This window comes from Biomphalaria glabrata, chromosome 4 (assembly GCF_947242115.1).
Source record: "Biomphalaria glabrata chromosome 4, xgBioGlab47.1, whole genome shotgun sequence".
NCBI classification, from domain to species: Eukaryota; Metazoa; Mollusca; class Gastropoda; family Planorbidae; genus Biomphalaria; species Biomphalaria glabrata.
Window position 1 is genome coordinate 41,755,350 of NC_074714.1, and position 16,192 is coordinate 41,771,541.

Consider the following 16,192-nt stretch of genomic DNA (forward strand, 5'->3'; position numbering starts at 1 on the left):
ATGCATTCATAGTTTTAATAATAGCAAAACATTATTGATATCTTTTAAAATCATTTTTTTTTACCTTTTTTTGATGAGACTTTTTTGAGATGCTAGGGTTGTCTACATATTATGATAGGATTAGAAGATATGTTTTTATATGAATACCACATTTTTTGTCTGCGTAATTAATAGTGCTACCACATCTCACTTCTGGGCTTTTTAAGTTTCAGAAAATAATTTATGGAACATGAAATAATTTCAATAGTTTTAATGTTTAGCAATTATTCCATCAATATATATGTTGTTGTTTTTTTATTCTACCACTATATAATGTTTTATGGAAAGTGCCATGAAAGTGCTTCTATATGTGTACATATATTTATATTTGTTTCTTAAAGGTAATTGTTCATTTGTTATTTACAGATGTTGACAGAACGCTTCAACATTAATGTACCTCATAGATTTAAACTTTACAATTACATGTCTCCTACATTCTGTGATCATTGTGGCTCCATGCTGTTTGGTCTCTTTAGACAGGGACTAAAATGTGAAGGTACATAACTCTCTTCTGACACTTTACCAGACTATTTAGCTCTCTCAAGACTTTGAAGAAACTACCAACTAGAATTAATTATGTCCCTTTTATCTACATCCTTACAATTAGCACTACTTTATTTGTTTCAATAATATTTTATTTCATGTTTTTCTATCAGTCTGTGGCATTAACTGTCACAAGAAATGTAAACAGTTCATGCCTAATTTGTGTGGCATAAACCAGAAGCTTCTTGCTGAAGCCTTGCAGCAGGTTAGAATATCAACATCCCCTGGAGGACAGAGACCTCAACCAGGCTCTGTAAGTTGAAATGCTCCCTGAATGTTTCTGAATTTTTTTGTTTACTGACTTTTTTTGTCTACATTCAAATTTTGTTTTCAAGCTAATAGTTCACAATTTTTTAATTTAAGAATCACAACATAGAAAGTAAACAAGAAAAAAGTTGAAATCCAAAACTGTTGAAACAAAAAGCAGAAAAGCAGATTGAAACTATTATTGGCAGACATTACAACATACTATAGTTATTAAAATTGAAATAGTTATTAAAATTGAAATGTTTTAATTTTTTTTTTAAATACTTTGTTAGTGTCCCAGAGCTTAGACCTAGAATTCAAATAAATGTATATTTGGGATATAGTATACTAGGATATTTTCATTGTTCAAAGATATTTTTTTGTAATGTAGAATGTATAAATTTAAAAAGCAATTTTAAAATTAAATTGTTTTTGAAGCACATGTGTTAAGAAACATTGGGTTGTTGATTATTTTTTTTTTTTAGGATTTTCCTCATAATAACAGACATAATGTAACTGGAAATAATGATCTAAAAAAAATTTTTTTTTTCAATTCTCACCATTGTATACTTATTACAATAGCTTCCAGAAAACATTAAACTTAACATCACTATTTTGTTAACGTTGGTGGAACTTGCGTCCCTTACCTATTGGCCACAATGGAAGAATTGTCTCTCCTTCAACTTCAATAGCAGAGCTCCTGATTACTAGTCATTTAAAACCAAATATTGTTTGTTACATTGAAAAATTTCCTGAGCACTTTTTAGATTTAGAAAAGTATATTTTCTAATTCTGCTTGAGGCAATTCCCCTTTTTTTTTTCCCTTTTCACAAGAATTATAAATAATATTTGACTGCAAATAAAAACTATATCAATTGTCTAACTTAAGTTCAGTTTGTAATAATAGCTTTCTTAAATGCACACATTTTTTTTCCTAAGGCTCCACAGCCTGATGATGATGAGGACAGTGATGATGACTCACCATACCAGAAAGTCTGGGACATCGATGAAGTTCCCACAGAAATGGCACCAGCCTTGCAAGTCCGCAAGTTTACTCCTGAAGAGTTCACCTTTCTTAAAACACTGGGCAAAGGCAGCTTTGGAAAGGTACATCCAATATTTATATTTTTCACTTATCATTGGAACCAACATGTTAGTAAACCATACTTCTCATAACACAAAGTATCAAAGTATCTTTAAGTTTTGAATCTGTATAGGATAAATGAGACTTCACGTCAGGGCTTTAAGTTTGGCCTAAAGTCTTTATGGATTTGAGAAAAAAAATCTTAAATACTGGTTTAAAAAAAAAAGACTTGAACTCTCAGATTTCACCAAAGTTCATTGAATTGCTCTCTAGCGTTCATTTGTTAAGGTTGTGTTGTGTGGCCAGAATAATCAAGAATTTAGTGAATGATTCTTGAAATCAAGAAATGATTTAGAGTTGAATTAATCTGCATACTTTAGTTTAACCATTTAGAAGCCTCTTCAAGTAAATAAAATACAAGTGTCTCGATTAGATCTTAGCTTAAAAGAGTTTTAGACTTTGTGGCAGATACTTCAGCACACACTCCATTCAACTTATTATTGAGTATTTTATGCAGTATGTGACTTCTTTGTTTAACTGAGGGACTAAATACCTAAATGTGGCACAAAAACTTTCACCCAGTTATCCCTATCTTACATGTCCTCAAAAGTTTGTCTATACCGGTACTTGCATGGAGACATGCTGCTCAAATGATAATAATAAAAAATGATTGTGTTCTTAACTCCTTATCTTATTTTACATCCTATGCATTTTATGTCAATCTAGTCATGCAAGTTAATCAATGACTTAAGCTCTGCTAAGTCGTTGGTTTTCCTGGCTGATTCAAGCAACCCATTCCATTCTCATCTGTCATCTCACAGGTTTTTCTGGCAGAGCTAAAAGAGAACAACACTTTCTATGCAATCAAAGCCTTAAGGAAAGATGTAGTTCTGGAGGATGATGATGTGGAATGTACATTGATTGAAAAGAGAGTGCTATCTATTGGATGCCAGCATCCGTTTCTCACTCACTTGCATAGCACTTTCCAGAATAAGGTAACTTAAAGTAGTTTGCATTTTTTTTTTATTTGCTGTGTACTTAGCATCTGCTTGTGAAATATAAATTAAACCAAACTGATTTTTCTTTACAGAAATGAGTGTATATGTTGTCTATTTCAGAGTCATCTGTTCTTTGTGATGGAATATTTGAATGGTGGTGATTTAATGTTTCATATACAGCTGTCTGGGAAGTTTGAGTTTCAAAGAGCTCAGTAAGTGAACTCTATTTTGTTAACATGGATTGACTTAACTCCTTTGATTTCAAATTAAGTAGAGACCTTACGTTCATCATAATGTATGAAATATTAGCAGACCCATGTTGCTCAAGTGCAGAAAGAAGTCCCTAAACTTTGAATTCTTGGCAAAGTTGAAACCTCTGAGTCTTGAAGTATGTGTTTTTTTAACTGAACAAAGTTTGTCTGCTTACTTTTAGTTTTGGTTCCCAAACTTTTTTACCATTTTTTCATTAAACTAATTGCTGTGGCATTTAATATCATAAATATGCTTGACAACAAACTGTATCCTAGTAAATTTAATTTTGTTCTTTTCTATTTGTTTTTTTTTTCTAGATTTTATGCAGCAGAAATCATTTGTGGCTTACAGTTTTTACACAAAAATGGAATAGTTTATAGGTAAATACTGTTTTGGCATGATTAGGAATTAGTTATTTTTTCGGAAATAGGTTAAGTTTTGACTTAGAGAAAATGGTGTGACTAGTAAAAATAAGAATAGGTATTCGACAGAATGAAATATCAGCCGACGTAAACACTACTTCCAGGACACCTTAGAGATTGGAAGCTTGTTATGAACGTAGAGAATTAGCTGTTAGCTGACATTCCATGGTTCCCTTCATTGTTATTAAACTTGACTAACTTATATTGATTGTTCGGCCTTCCGCCGGTGTTGTATGATTTCGTTAAGTGCTACCTCTGTTTGGTTTATCTGCATTTGACAACCCAGGAAGCGCCTAACAACACATTGAGTATTCATTATATAAAGAAACAATGAAGTTCCAAGAAAGGTGTCTTTTTCTTCATAACAGTGGCCTTCAATGCTGTTGTTGGTAGTGTTTTGTCTATATCATGCTTTTTTGTGTAGTAAAATAAAATAGGTATAAAGAACATTTAAATATATTATTCATGCTACAGTAGAAGACATAACCTCATTCATTGTAATAATTTCTAATAAAAAACAAAAATCACATTTTGAATATATTATTCTAATTCTCTGCCTTCCTCTACCCCTCCTACTTCAATTGGTCTACAGTTTCAATGTTGTGCACACTCAATCCTGTACTTCAAAGTGCAATCTTCACAAACTGTCTTCTAGCTTAGTTTGTAAAACTGTTTTATAGTCTAGGGCAGCGGTTCTCAACCTTTTAAGCTTGACGACCCCCTTTTTACAATCTCACTCTTCGGGGACCCCATCCACACAGCAATAGAAGAATAGACAAAAACAATCCATATTTTCGATGGTCTTAGGCGACCCCTGGCAAATTGTCAATCGACCCCTAAGGAGGTCGCGACCCACATGCTGAGAACCCCTGGTCTAGAGCCATCATTTAGTGGACTATCAACAGTGTGTGATTAAAGTTAGTTGTTATTGAGATGGGCCAAGTGAAAAGAACAATTGGTCAAGGTGTGTATAGGTCATTGAAATGTAGATGTTGTTTTTTAAGATTAAAGGACATTGATTACTGTTACCTGGTCAACCTACTCTTGGCAGGGAAAAATGCTGAATATCTTCACTCAGACGCTTAAGGCAAATTCTTAAAATAAGGTGGTAAAATTAAAATAACTTATGAGGAAGTGCTGCAAAGAGCAGGATGCCAGGACATCTGTGCTGTTATTAGCAGCAGATGGCTTGGCTGACTTGCTCACATTAACGGAATGCCACAAGATCAACTCCCACAAGACATTCTGATCTAATAGAAGGCAGGAGAGTTTCTGGATTCCACTTTTAAGGTATACTGATGTGTGCAAACATGACATGAAGCTCTACAAAATCAACACTAATAGTTGGGACAAAGAGGCACTGCATAGATCCACCTGGAGAGCAAGCTTAAAAGGTAGGGTCCTGGATTGCAGATAGCATACACACCAGAAGTAGAAAGAAGAGTGAAAGTGCAATAAAGCCTGGTTATTACAGATGACTAACCTGTGACCACAGCTGTGTATCAAGGATTGGCCTCTTTAGTCACAAGAGAAGTTCCAAAGAGAAATGATATTTCCTTAAAATGTAAAATGAGTTGTTTTTTTAAATAATATTGACTAATTAAAACTATTGAAATATTGAAAATTATTTTTTGGTACCTTCCTTTTTATCCAGAGATCTGAAACTTGACAATGTCATGCTAGACAAAGATGGACATATTAAAATTGCTGACTTTGGTATGTGTAAAGAAAAGATCTTTGGAGACAATAAAGCCTCGACCTTCTGTGGTACACCAGACTATATTGCCCCAGAGGTAAGTCACTAATCTAGACTTTTAACTGTGACTGCAACTGATGTATGCAAACATTTACATTGAAAACTGCAATTGATATATGCACAAACATTTACATTGAAAACTTTGGTTTTATTATTTTTAAATGATACTTAGATTGGCATTCTTCAAAACGTTTTTACACAGCTTATATCACCTCACTCTGTCTTGTAAAATGTTTGTAAACTTTATCAAGCTGAAATTTTGCACTTATTTCTTTTACCTGACAACACAAGAATAAGTTGTAAAAATTAATCAATTAGTTTATTATCTATTGGTAATTAATTATTAATTAGTATCTCAAAGAAGGGAAAGAAATTGTACATGACTGAAGTGGTGCTATAAGCTGAATTAGTCCCCTTTATAGGTGGCCGCTTCAAAGTAACTGTATACAAACAGTAGATAACTATATAATCTTCTATATTTATAGGCGCCTCACTAGCAGAAGGGTTTGGATGTGGGCTTGAGAAGGCTTGAGCCATGGGTTCGAATTTAGGTCATTCCTCCTCTTTTTTTATAAATGCTTCTAAAAAGCAAATAAAAATTCACGTAGATATCCCTTTCTTTCTTTCCCCCCCCCCCCCCTCATTTTCCCAACTGGTCCAGACAAGGGATAGGATCATAGCGTATTGAGAAAGCTAAAAGCATGAAATAGAACTAAACCAAAACAATTGGTAAAAATATTTCTAATTGCACAGATTTATTGTTGTTGGTCTAGAATTCCTAGATCTCTTACAAATTTACTTGACTGATCCAAACTAATTAATACAGTGACTCTTTGAATAAGCTTTGTTTTGTAAAAAGTATTTTTTATGTTTTTCATGTTTTAATCTTAGCTTTATTCTCTCAAAATGAGAAAATGTTCTTTCTAGTTCTTATGTTAGAAAGAAAAAGCTTTCAGTAGCATCAATGTTTCACAATCTTTCACAATCTTTTAATTTAGATAAAACTATACATTTTACACTCATGTACCCTAAAATACAGATACAAGACTATAGTAGGCTGTATACAAAATCATTTAAAAAATTTTTTGGCCTTTATAAAAATAACATTCTGTCAGCAAGTAATTAACATATTCTTTTAGTTTCAAGTATAAATAATAGAATATGTCTTTTCATTGTTGTATGCAGATCTTAAAGGGAGCCAAGTATAATGCATCAGTTGACTGGTGGTCATTTGGTGTGCTGGTTTATGAAATGCTCATTGGCCAGTCACCATTCCATGGTGATGATGAGGATGACTTGTTCCACTCCATTCTGCATGATACTCCTCGCTATCCTCATGCCACACCTAAGGAAGCTGTCAACATGCTGACTTTAGTAAGTAATACATTCCTTGCTCAGGATGTCAAGTAGACTGTCAGTTTGTTCTACTTCATGTAACCGTGACGCTAGTTTACAACATATACTTGGTTATATAGCTAGAATCTTTGTTCTTGGCTAGCTAGAAAATGTCTTGCATACAGGTTAACAGTTTTCTGAAAGCTAGAGCAAGAGTTGTGGATTGTTGCATTTGCCATAAAAAAAATATTTAAAAAATTTTATCTATTAAAAGGGGTTTTATTCAATAATAATTCTATTCAGTTACTCATTTTATTAATTAGATGCAATGTTTCAATCAGAATAAGGAAAAAATTGGCTATCAATTAACCTGAAATATATTTTGTGTATAGGGATTGAGTACTGCATTTTACTGCTGGATCAAACATTTATAGTTTTAATTATGGTCTTGATAGCCAATTTTTTTTTTGTTTTTGAGGATGTTCTCATAAAAGCACCCAGCACTGAACTGAACTGGGTGTTATTTGGGAAAAAAAAGTCAATAAGTCTGTTGGTCTTAGTGATGACAAAAGTAATCATTCACAAATTTCAGTTCACTGAATTTCAAAAGTAATTTTTTATATCCATCTTTTGATATTAAATTCTAAAGAAATAATGAAATTTTAACATATCTTTCTCCTACAGTTATTTGACCGCAACCCACCAGATAGACTTGGCATGCCCACTTGCCCAGCTGGACCAATCAACTCTCAGCCTTTCTTCCGTAACATTGACTGGGAAAAACTTGAAGCCAGACAGATTCCACCTCCTTTTAAACCAAAAGTTGTAAGTTTGCTTTTTTACTTTTTTCTTACAAAGTCTTGTATTAAAGTTTACAGATGCTTCTTATAGATTTTAGTGTTTCCTTGTGTCTCTCTGAGAGAATTGGGAAGTTTTTTTTTTGTTTCATGAATTATTGCTACTTTACTTTTCATCATCTGATTTGGAAACATTTCTAATTGGAGTGATTTTACAAATGATTTATTTTGGTCAAAGTGAATATCATTACAAACCTGACTTTGCTCTTTTTTGGGAGGGTTGGGGGGAAGGGAATTTATTTCTCTTTGGATATGCTTTAATTAGTTCAAGTTTTGGTTTAACTAAGGTTAAATTGCATTTGAGTTTTATGGTGAAAATTTCTTTTATGCCTTGTTTGAGTTTCAAAATTAGGCTTTGAGATTTCATGACAACACCTTTGTATTTTGAGCTATGCATTTTTTTTTCTGTTGTTCTTAGTTACTATCAATAAGTAATTGAACATTTCTGGGTGGCCAGAAATTCTCTATAATTGGGATTTCCCTTTTGTTATTCTTTAAGTAATATTTCAGATTCTTATTTTTAATGCTTCATATGTAATCATCTGAAATGGTTTCAAATTTAGCTCCATGTTTAATTAATTAGGTAAGTCAGTTTTATAAATAAAAGCACAGTACAGGGCATACACATACTATTCTCACAGTTTCAATTGAAGAGACGATGGGAAAGGGAGCTAATGGTGCTGATATTCTGTGTGTTAATTTTGTGTTTTAGCTTTCAGTTTGCCTGATTTTGATTTATAATTCATTATTTCAGAAAAATGCCAGTGACAGTTCAAACTTTGATTCGGACTTTACTACAGAGAAAGTTGGCTTGACTCCTCCAGATCCAACCCTGTTGAAAACAATGAATCAGAATGTATTCAAACACTTCTCCTTCACGAGTGCCGAGGCTCTCAGATCATGATGCACACATTAGCATAATGCTTCTTTTTATTACCGTATGTTTTAGCTATTTTTTTTTTATATTTTGTCCATGAAATATTAACCAATATTTACTTTTGAAACTGTAGTGTGTTCATTGCAATTATATAGTGTTCTCTTCACTGTTTATGTCACTTAAGCCTTTGTAAATAACCAAACGTTTTTTTTAGGGGTTTTTGTTTTTTATCTCAAGCATTAGCCTACATTTCTAAATTAAGGTTGTAATTCTTAGGTCGAATATGTAGGTTAGTGAATAGCAAAATGACTGATTAAATGGGTTCAATTTTATTTTCCCAATTACTAAACAGATGATGATCTTTGTTTAATTTTTTTTGTATTTTTGCTTAATACGTCTATCTTCAATATTTTTTGTAATGTTAGACATCATCATGTAGTACGTGTTTTAGACTTTCGTCACCATGGTTCTTGTTTGAATCCTGCCTGCTTGCATCTCTTACCATCCTGCAGGAGGTTCAGGCTAGGATGTAATTATCTTCAGGTCTGAAGGAACATCTGAAATGTATAAAACCAACACTATTGTCCATCTAACAACAATACTGGTATCTTCTAGGAGACAGTCTTTAAGGCTGCTTGAAAAAAAACAGCACATTTCACCATTACACTAAAATTGTTTGTAGTAGATTCTGTTTTACTTTACACTGTGAATAATATACAAGTTGCTCAAAGTTATTTGATGCCATTTTTTATGTTTTTAGTTGAGATTACAACTTTTTTTCTTTTTCGTTTATTTATTACAGTAACACTTTTTTCTTTTTCCTGTTATATATTAATTGTATATAATTATGATTGTCATTTCAGAATGGGATAGACACAAACAAAAATGAAAACCCCAATTTTTTTTTTAAAAACATAGAAACTAAAAATGATGGAAAAGTGTTTTATTATAGCTCATCTGACAAGAGTATCTCCCTTTCTTAAGAAATGGTCTGTAAAAAATAAATACTCAATAGTTTATGTAACTTAGTGCTTTTTTTTTACTTTGTATAATGTTGATCTGACATATGACATATTCTTATAATTCTTCATTCATTCAAGACATTTAAAAAAGTGCTAAAAAGTAACAAATGTTTATGTTTTCATGATGTTTTGTTATTGTAAAATAATTTTAAACCATTTATAAATCAAACTATATATAGTGTGTCCTTTGCTATTTGATCAAAATTTCATCCTGTGTTGTTGAATCTAATGCTATGATCATCATCATCATCATACTCCATTTGAGTGAGGGCTTGAGATGCTCAAATCCTCTCTTGCAAAAGCCCTGGACAGAAACCCTGCTGTTTTGCGTAGTGCATACATGTCACCATACAGGTCAAGAATTTTTGGTTTCCCAGACCTGTCGAGACAGAGATCAGCAAGTCTGGGGCAGTCAAACAGAATATGAGGCACGGTTTCCTCTTCTTCCCCACAGCGGGGGCACCGTGAATCAAAATTTGGCCATAGACGCGAGAAACATGAGCCAACAGGACAATGGCCTGACCTGCACTGTGCTATAATAGCTTGCTCAGGCCTGGACAGCCTCCACCACAGCTCCCAGACTCCACAGGCTTTTTTGGGACTTGTCCCAGCACTCAAACCACTTTTCCATTTCTGTTTTTTGAATGCTATGATAGAAAAGAACATTAGATTACTTTCTGATTGGCTAGCTGGTTGGCATTGTATATATGAGTGATTGTGAACACAAAGGTTAGGAAGGGGGAGCTAATATCTTATACACTGATCATCCCCTGCTTCCCTACTTGTGGTTTTGATTTTAGAATAATGTAATCTTTGTTTAAAGATTCCTTTAAATTCATAAGACTAAACATACTTATCAATTTACTTAACTCATAAGGAAAGTCATTCATTCATGATTGTGAGTTGTCCTTTTTTTTCACCTACTACTGAGATTATTAACTCAGTAATCATTACATTGGTAGTCTGTCTAGTGAATTATTCTAGTATTTTCACCCTTTTTTAGGTCATTTTTTAGTGTTGACACTTGAGATAAATGATTACTTCCATTGTCTTTATTTTGTGTATGCCTGAGTTTTTAGTTTGAACCACCAGTATTTTTGTGTTGATTCCACTCTTTGTACAGAAGCCTATTTATTTGATTCTTGCACTTCTACAGGGGAGAGCAGCCTTTAGCTTTTGCTAGTTTTGAGTGTGATATTTTTGGAACAAAACATTGTAACAGTATAGAAATATTTCTACTTTTAGTAATACACTTAATTATGTAAAACTTACTTTCTTTTTTTTTTTCTTTACATTGAAGACAAAAATTATCATTCTGATGTTCTGGTTGAATTTATTATTGAAGAAACCAAGATCAGAAAATGAATTTGTAAATGTATTGGCTAAATGTTAAAAAAAAGAAATTGTAAAGATACAACACGATTCTTAAGACTTTAAAGGTTTTAGACAATGATATTTACACTAACTGTTGTACCTCTCAGCATTTGTTTAATTAATTCCTTACTTTTCTATATTTAAAGTTAAAGCTTTTGTAAGCTATATTTAGAATGTGACCCACTTTGCTCCATTTTTTTAATGCGAACTATTAGTATTTCTGTGCCTATAATTTTGAAATGTAGGGCCTATATGAGATGGAGAATTCCATAGTGTCTACTCTCTGAACAGCAGAATAACCCATCTCTTCATTAACTTTTGTAATTTCATAGAAATATGTACAAGAATTTTTATTCTTGAAACAATTGGCTACAAGCTAAATGATTAAAGGACATCTGCACATGTTTAAAATTTGTTTCTAATTTTGTACAAGTTCATTTCTGTGGTACAAATTCATAATGTTTATTAAACTCCTCTGCTAACTGTATTTATTACTGGTACCTCAAAGAGAAACAATGAACACTTTTTATAAGTAACTTTTGTTTATTACTGTGAGTTATTATCAGCCAATTCTTTTTTAAGAAAACTTTTATTTTCATCTATTCCTGTATAAATTTAATTTGTATATTTTAGTAATTATACACTATATATATGTTATAGCATCAATATATTCTTTTTTCTGTCACCGAATCATGCATAATGTTATTTTATCTATGTAAAGGTTTAAAAGAAAAGATTATAATTTTCTGATTAAAAACCACAACTTTATACATGTTCAACCCTTATATAAGTGTTAAAAGTTTCTGTCTTCTTCTAACTGTATGTAATACAATTATTCTTTGAGTTGATTCTACTGCAAGTAAAGTGAGATTTTATGTTAAAATTAGCTTTTATTAACCATACCCACTTGTTTTAATGTTATTACATAGCCTAGTTGAAATAACGCTGTCATTTTGATTGCACCTACATGGCCTATAAGTACATTGGTATACCTCCCAAACTTTTTCCTTAATGGAACACTTCACACATTCTGAGTATTTAGCGGAACACTTTACTTATTTTTTAGAGATGTTAATTCATGTGGTGGCTAACTAATTAATTATTCCAGTAGCTCGTGGAACACCTAGTCAGGCCTCGCAGAATTCCACGGAACCCAGTTTGGGAAACACTGACTTAATATTTGAATATTACTTTTTCTTCAAGTAACTTGCTTCCTCCAAACACCTGAACTGAAAGTGTTTGCCTGCAATTTTATTTTTTTGGTAATTGCAGTTGACTAGTTCACACAGTATTCAACAACTTTTAAAATCCAGTCATCAAATATCTATTATATGAGAGTTCACTTTAAGGCCATGAATGATTTTGTTATCATAATTACTTTTTAAATATTGAACACAAAATAACAAGGTAGAGATTCTAAACAGTTTCATCATTTCTAACAGAGTAACTAGCTGTATCTATGGAAATTCCTTTTTTTTTTTTACATTGAACACATTAACATATTTTTCATCTTCGTTTTTTTTTTATAATTGAAATCCATATTCACATTTTGCCATCAGGTTACATCTGCTCTGAGCTCAGTGTATTCTCAATATGCTGATCTATCTATGGAAATTAATTTAGAACAAATGCTCTTTAATCTTGGTTAGACGTTATGTTTTGTGGATACACACCCTTTGGATGCATGCATTCTATATGCCGGTACATGTTGTCTAGATACATATGTCTTCTGGATACATGTATTTATATTTTCTGCAGAAATATGCAGTGATTTTTTTTTTTTTGTGATAGTATGCAGGGTACAGTCTACCGGCACCTTTTTCAGTATGGGGAAAAATTATTACTTTTTTTGTATTTTAACTTTTATTATCAATTTATTAGTAGATAAAAGTTAGGCAATCCATCACTGAGTACCGGCATCTATTTTTTTTTTTTTTTTTTACAAAAAATGCACTGGAAATATGAATTACTTAAGCCTGCAGTAATTAAAAAAAGGAGGGAAAAAATGCATAACTGTGTGTGTGTATGCTACAGAACTCCTTTGAATGTTGAATTGTATTTTAAAAGCAATGTCAAGGTTTGTGATCAGTAATTTGATTTACATTGCAAACAGTTTTTAAGCTTAAAAAATTACTATAAGTTAATTTCACTATCAGTTAGAGGTTAGTGTACATTAGTTATTAGACCTGTCTACTTTGACAGATACATTTTACACATAAGATTTTATTTTTACTACAAGTAGCTCCACAAATTATAAAATTTAAACATGAATATTTTAGTATGCTGCTATAAAAAAATACTGTTTACATGTAGTGTAATAATATTGGATCAGAAGTTGTTTATATATTTTTTTTATTATTCTGTCAATTAATAGGATAATATCTTATTCCTTTTTTTTTTTTTTTTTTTTTTTGCAATGTTCTCTTCTAAAAAAAAAGTCAGTTTTTTCAATGTGTTAAATTTTAATCCTTTTCCTCTTTTTTTATTCTGTGTTGCCAACTTTAGTGATCTCCTTGTGATATCCCGTTGTATTTTTTAAAAAGTATTTTATGTTTTTGTATTGTAATTCTTCTTCATAATGTTAGGTTATAAATAGTGATGAGCTTTGTGGTGAAATCATCACTGATTGAATAGAATTAATATCCATTCAACAATAGACTTTATTTTAGGTACTTAAGGTCATGTATGATATTTTGCAAAGCTAACAACACACCCATAAAAATTTAAAAAAAATAAATACATAAATGTAGCATAAAATTATAGACTATAACATTTTCCAGTTATATAAGTCTTTGAAAGCGAAAACTGGTTGGATATTATTGATATAATATAATGTAATATATATTATGTTATATTCAAAAAATATGGTAAAGCTCTCACTGAATCAGCACTACGAATGTCATGTAAAGTGCAATCATTGTTGTAGGAAACTCCTTTCCCTGAGCCCACCTGATAATGATGATTAGCTTAAGTGTTTTTAGAACAAACATCCTACATTCTCCTTTGACCAAACCACCTTGTACTTTTTAAAAGAAAACTACTCACGGAAACGATCATAAAAACTTTCCCTCTCGTACGAAAACAAGAAAGCATTGACAACTTTGCACTGAAAAATATGTTACGAATGAACTGTTATGAATTCAAATTTGTTAAAACTAGTGCTAAGTGGTTACATTAAATATGTGAGCTGTCTGCCCTTGCCTCTATGCACTGTGCTTATTTTGTTTTGTTGTTTGTTAGCTGCCAACTATTTCAACCAACCATTGATGGACAAACGCTTTCAAAAGATGTCCATTTGATGTTTGGAAAAAAAAAAAGTCCTATGCATTATTTAACCTTTCATCTCTTGTCATTTATTTGGTGTAATAAATTCTTTTCATGATAATAATGCTTTTATTATATTTTTATAATTCAGTATTTCTTTTTTTTTTTTGATCTGATCACCTGATGTCTGAGGACATTAATTATATAATTGTAAGAGAGAAAACAACTGGATAGTGTTGCCCATGGTATGTATATATATATATTGTAAAAAAAAAAATAGGTGCCGGTACTCAGTGATTGATTGCCTAACTTTTAACTACTAATAAATAAACGTTAAAATACAAGAAAAGTAATAATTTTTTCCCAACATTCAAAAATAGATGCCGGTACGCACCACCACAAATAAGCCATATGTATATAATTGAATGTACGGTGTATGTATGCCCCGCATAGAAATAAAAACCGTTTGACAATTTTGATACAAATGTGCATAAATGATTCTTATATCATGAGGAGAACGTTTAATTTAATGCCCCCCTTCCACAACACAACCAGAGGGCCCTAAAATACAATTTAAAAAAAAAACAACTAAAGTTATCTCTATTAAAGAATGAAACTTTTTAACAAAATTTTTTAGATTAACTGTCATTGTAGCTGTCGTGTTTGTGTTTGTAATGTTATTACAGCGCCTTGAGCCTACATTTTGTTTGTTAACAGCGCTTTATAAATAAAATTATTAAACAAATCGGGTAAACCATTTCGCGGTATTATTTTTTTTATTAGGCCTAGATATGAATATGACAGGTTAGCCCATTCTCATTACTTTTTTTCGTGGCAAAATGAAAAAAAATTGAAGGAAATATAGACATAGCTCAAAATCTGATGCACTAGATCAGTGTTTCCCAAACTTTTTCCTTAATGGAAGTCTTGGCACCTTCTGAGTATTTAAAGTAGCAGAACATTTTGCTTACTTTTATTAGAGAGATTAATTCACTTGGTGGCCTACAAGTTAATTATTCTAGTAGTTTGTGGAACACCTATTCAGATCTAGGAACTCTAGGGTTCCCTGGAACAGTTTGGGAAACACTACACTAGAACCAGTGGCGTAGCAGGGTACCCGTGGTCCCGGGTTCAGGAATGCGAAATTCGGCCTTCTCATAGTGTGACTGAACCCAAACAGGGCTCGACTGTATGTAATGAGAGAGTACATGTCAATGAAAACAAACTTCTACGCCAGACAGTACACAAGGTACACCTGTTCCTCATGGAGTAAAAGAGAACAATGTCCTCAAGCTTTGGATCTGTCCTGTCTTGGAGTTTGTGTGTTGTCTGCTACTACTTCACTTCTTCTAATGCGAGCCGAATACATCCAAGGGACACAATAATTAACTAGGGCACCACATGGCCTAAATTGTGCCGATGTGCCAAAAACTCAAACTCAATTAACTGTAACATACTTGATAAAACTTATGAAGATTTCAACTGATGTTTAATTACAGAAGGGGATGATCGTCTTGTCTACCTATTTAATTAGTCGTCTATTCAATATCCATCTTTCTACAAGCCCTAGCCATATCATATCATGTAGGCCCCTACCCGTATTCTGCAACGTCATTCGTCTATCTGACTACGTCACTACTTTTACCGTCGCTAAAAACAATGCACAACATATTTATTTACAAAACTAACATAATCTCTAAATTAGACTAGTCAGTGCAGATCATTTGAAGGACCAATGTCATTGGTCAACCTTGTAACATGTCAGGGCTCCGAGTCACGTGCTGAATCTTCATATATTCCGAATGTGTATTTGTCGTCACAGGTATGAGAGCTTCACGACTTCCCATAGCGCTATTGTCCTCTTTTACATCAGCTTCGTTAGTTAGGAGACGATGGTTTTTAAAGCACCTTTGTCAAGAAATGAATGTTCAGCCTACTGAGTAGAAAGTCGACTGTGATTTCAAGTTCGTTTTCACCTCCAATGGGTCAAACCCTTACTTTACAAAATTACAATAATAATAAAATTATAATTTAAAAGCAAAGATATACTACATAACTATTGAGACCATCAGAGACAGAAGAATATTACAAGGATTAGCATATCAGCAAACAAAAGATAACTA

At 32.2% G+C, this 16,192-nt stretch overlaps 1 protein-coding gene across 2 annotated transcripts in view; it reads left to right on the forward strand.

Annotated features, from left to right (window-relative positions):
- LOC106052518 (protein kinase C delta type-like) overlaps positions 1 to 14,193 on the forward strand; it is a 134,580-nt gene extending 120,387 nt beyond the window's left edge. For both annotated transcript variants that reach the window (XM_056025844.1, XM_056025843.1), the window contains exons 8-17: positions 406 to 535; positions 696 to 835; positions 1,768 to 1,935; positions 2,734 to 2,907; positions 3,031 to 3,122; positions 3,480 to 3,542; positions 5,239 to 5,377; positions 6,526 to 6,714; positions 7,360 to 7,500; positions 8,287 to 14,193. In XM_056025844.1, the coding sequence (XP_055881819.1) occupies positions 406 to 535; positions 696 to 835; positions 1,768 to 1,935; positions 2,734 to 2,907; positions 3,031 to 3,122; positions 3,480 to 3,542; positions 5,239 to 5,377; positions 6,526 to 6,714; positions 7,360 to 7,500; positions 8,287 to 8,436 (1,386 nt within the window). In that variant the 3' untranslated portion in view covers positions 8,437 to 14,193. The remainder of the gene's footprint in view (positions 1 to 405; positions 536 to 695; positions 836 to 1,767; positions 1,936 to 2,733; positions 2,908 to 3,030; positions 3,123 to 3,479; positions 3,543 to 5,238; positions 5,378 to 6,525; positions 6,715 to 7,359; positions 7,501 to 8,286) is intronic.
- Positions 14,194 to 16,192: the final 1,999 nt, after the last annotated feature.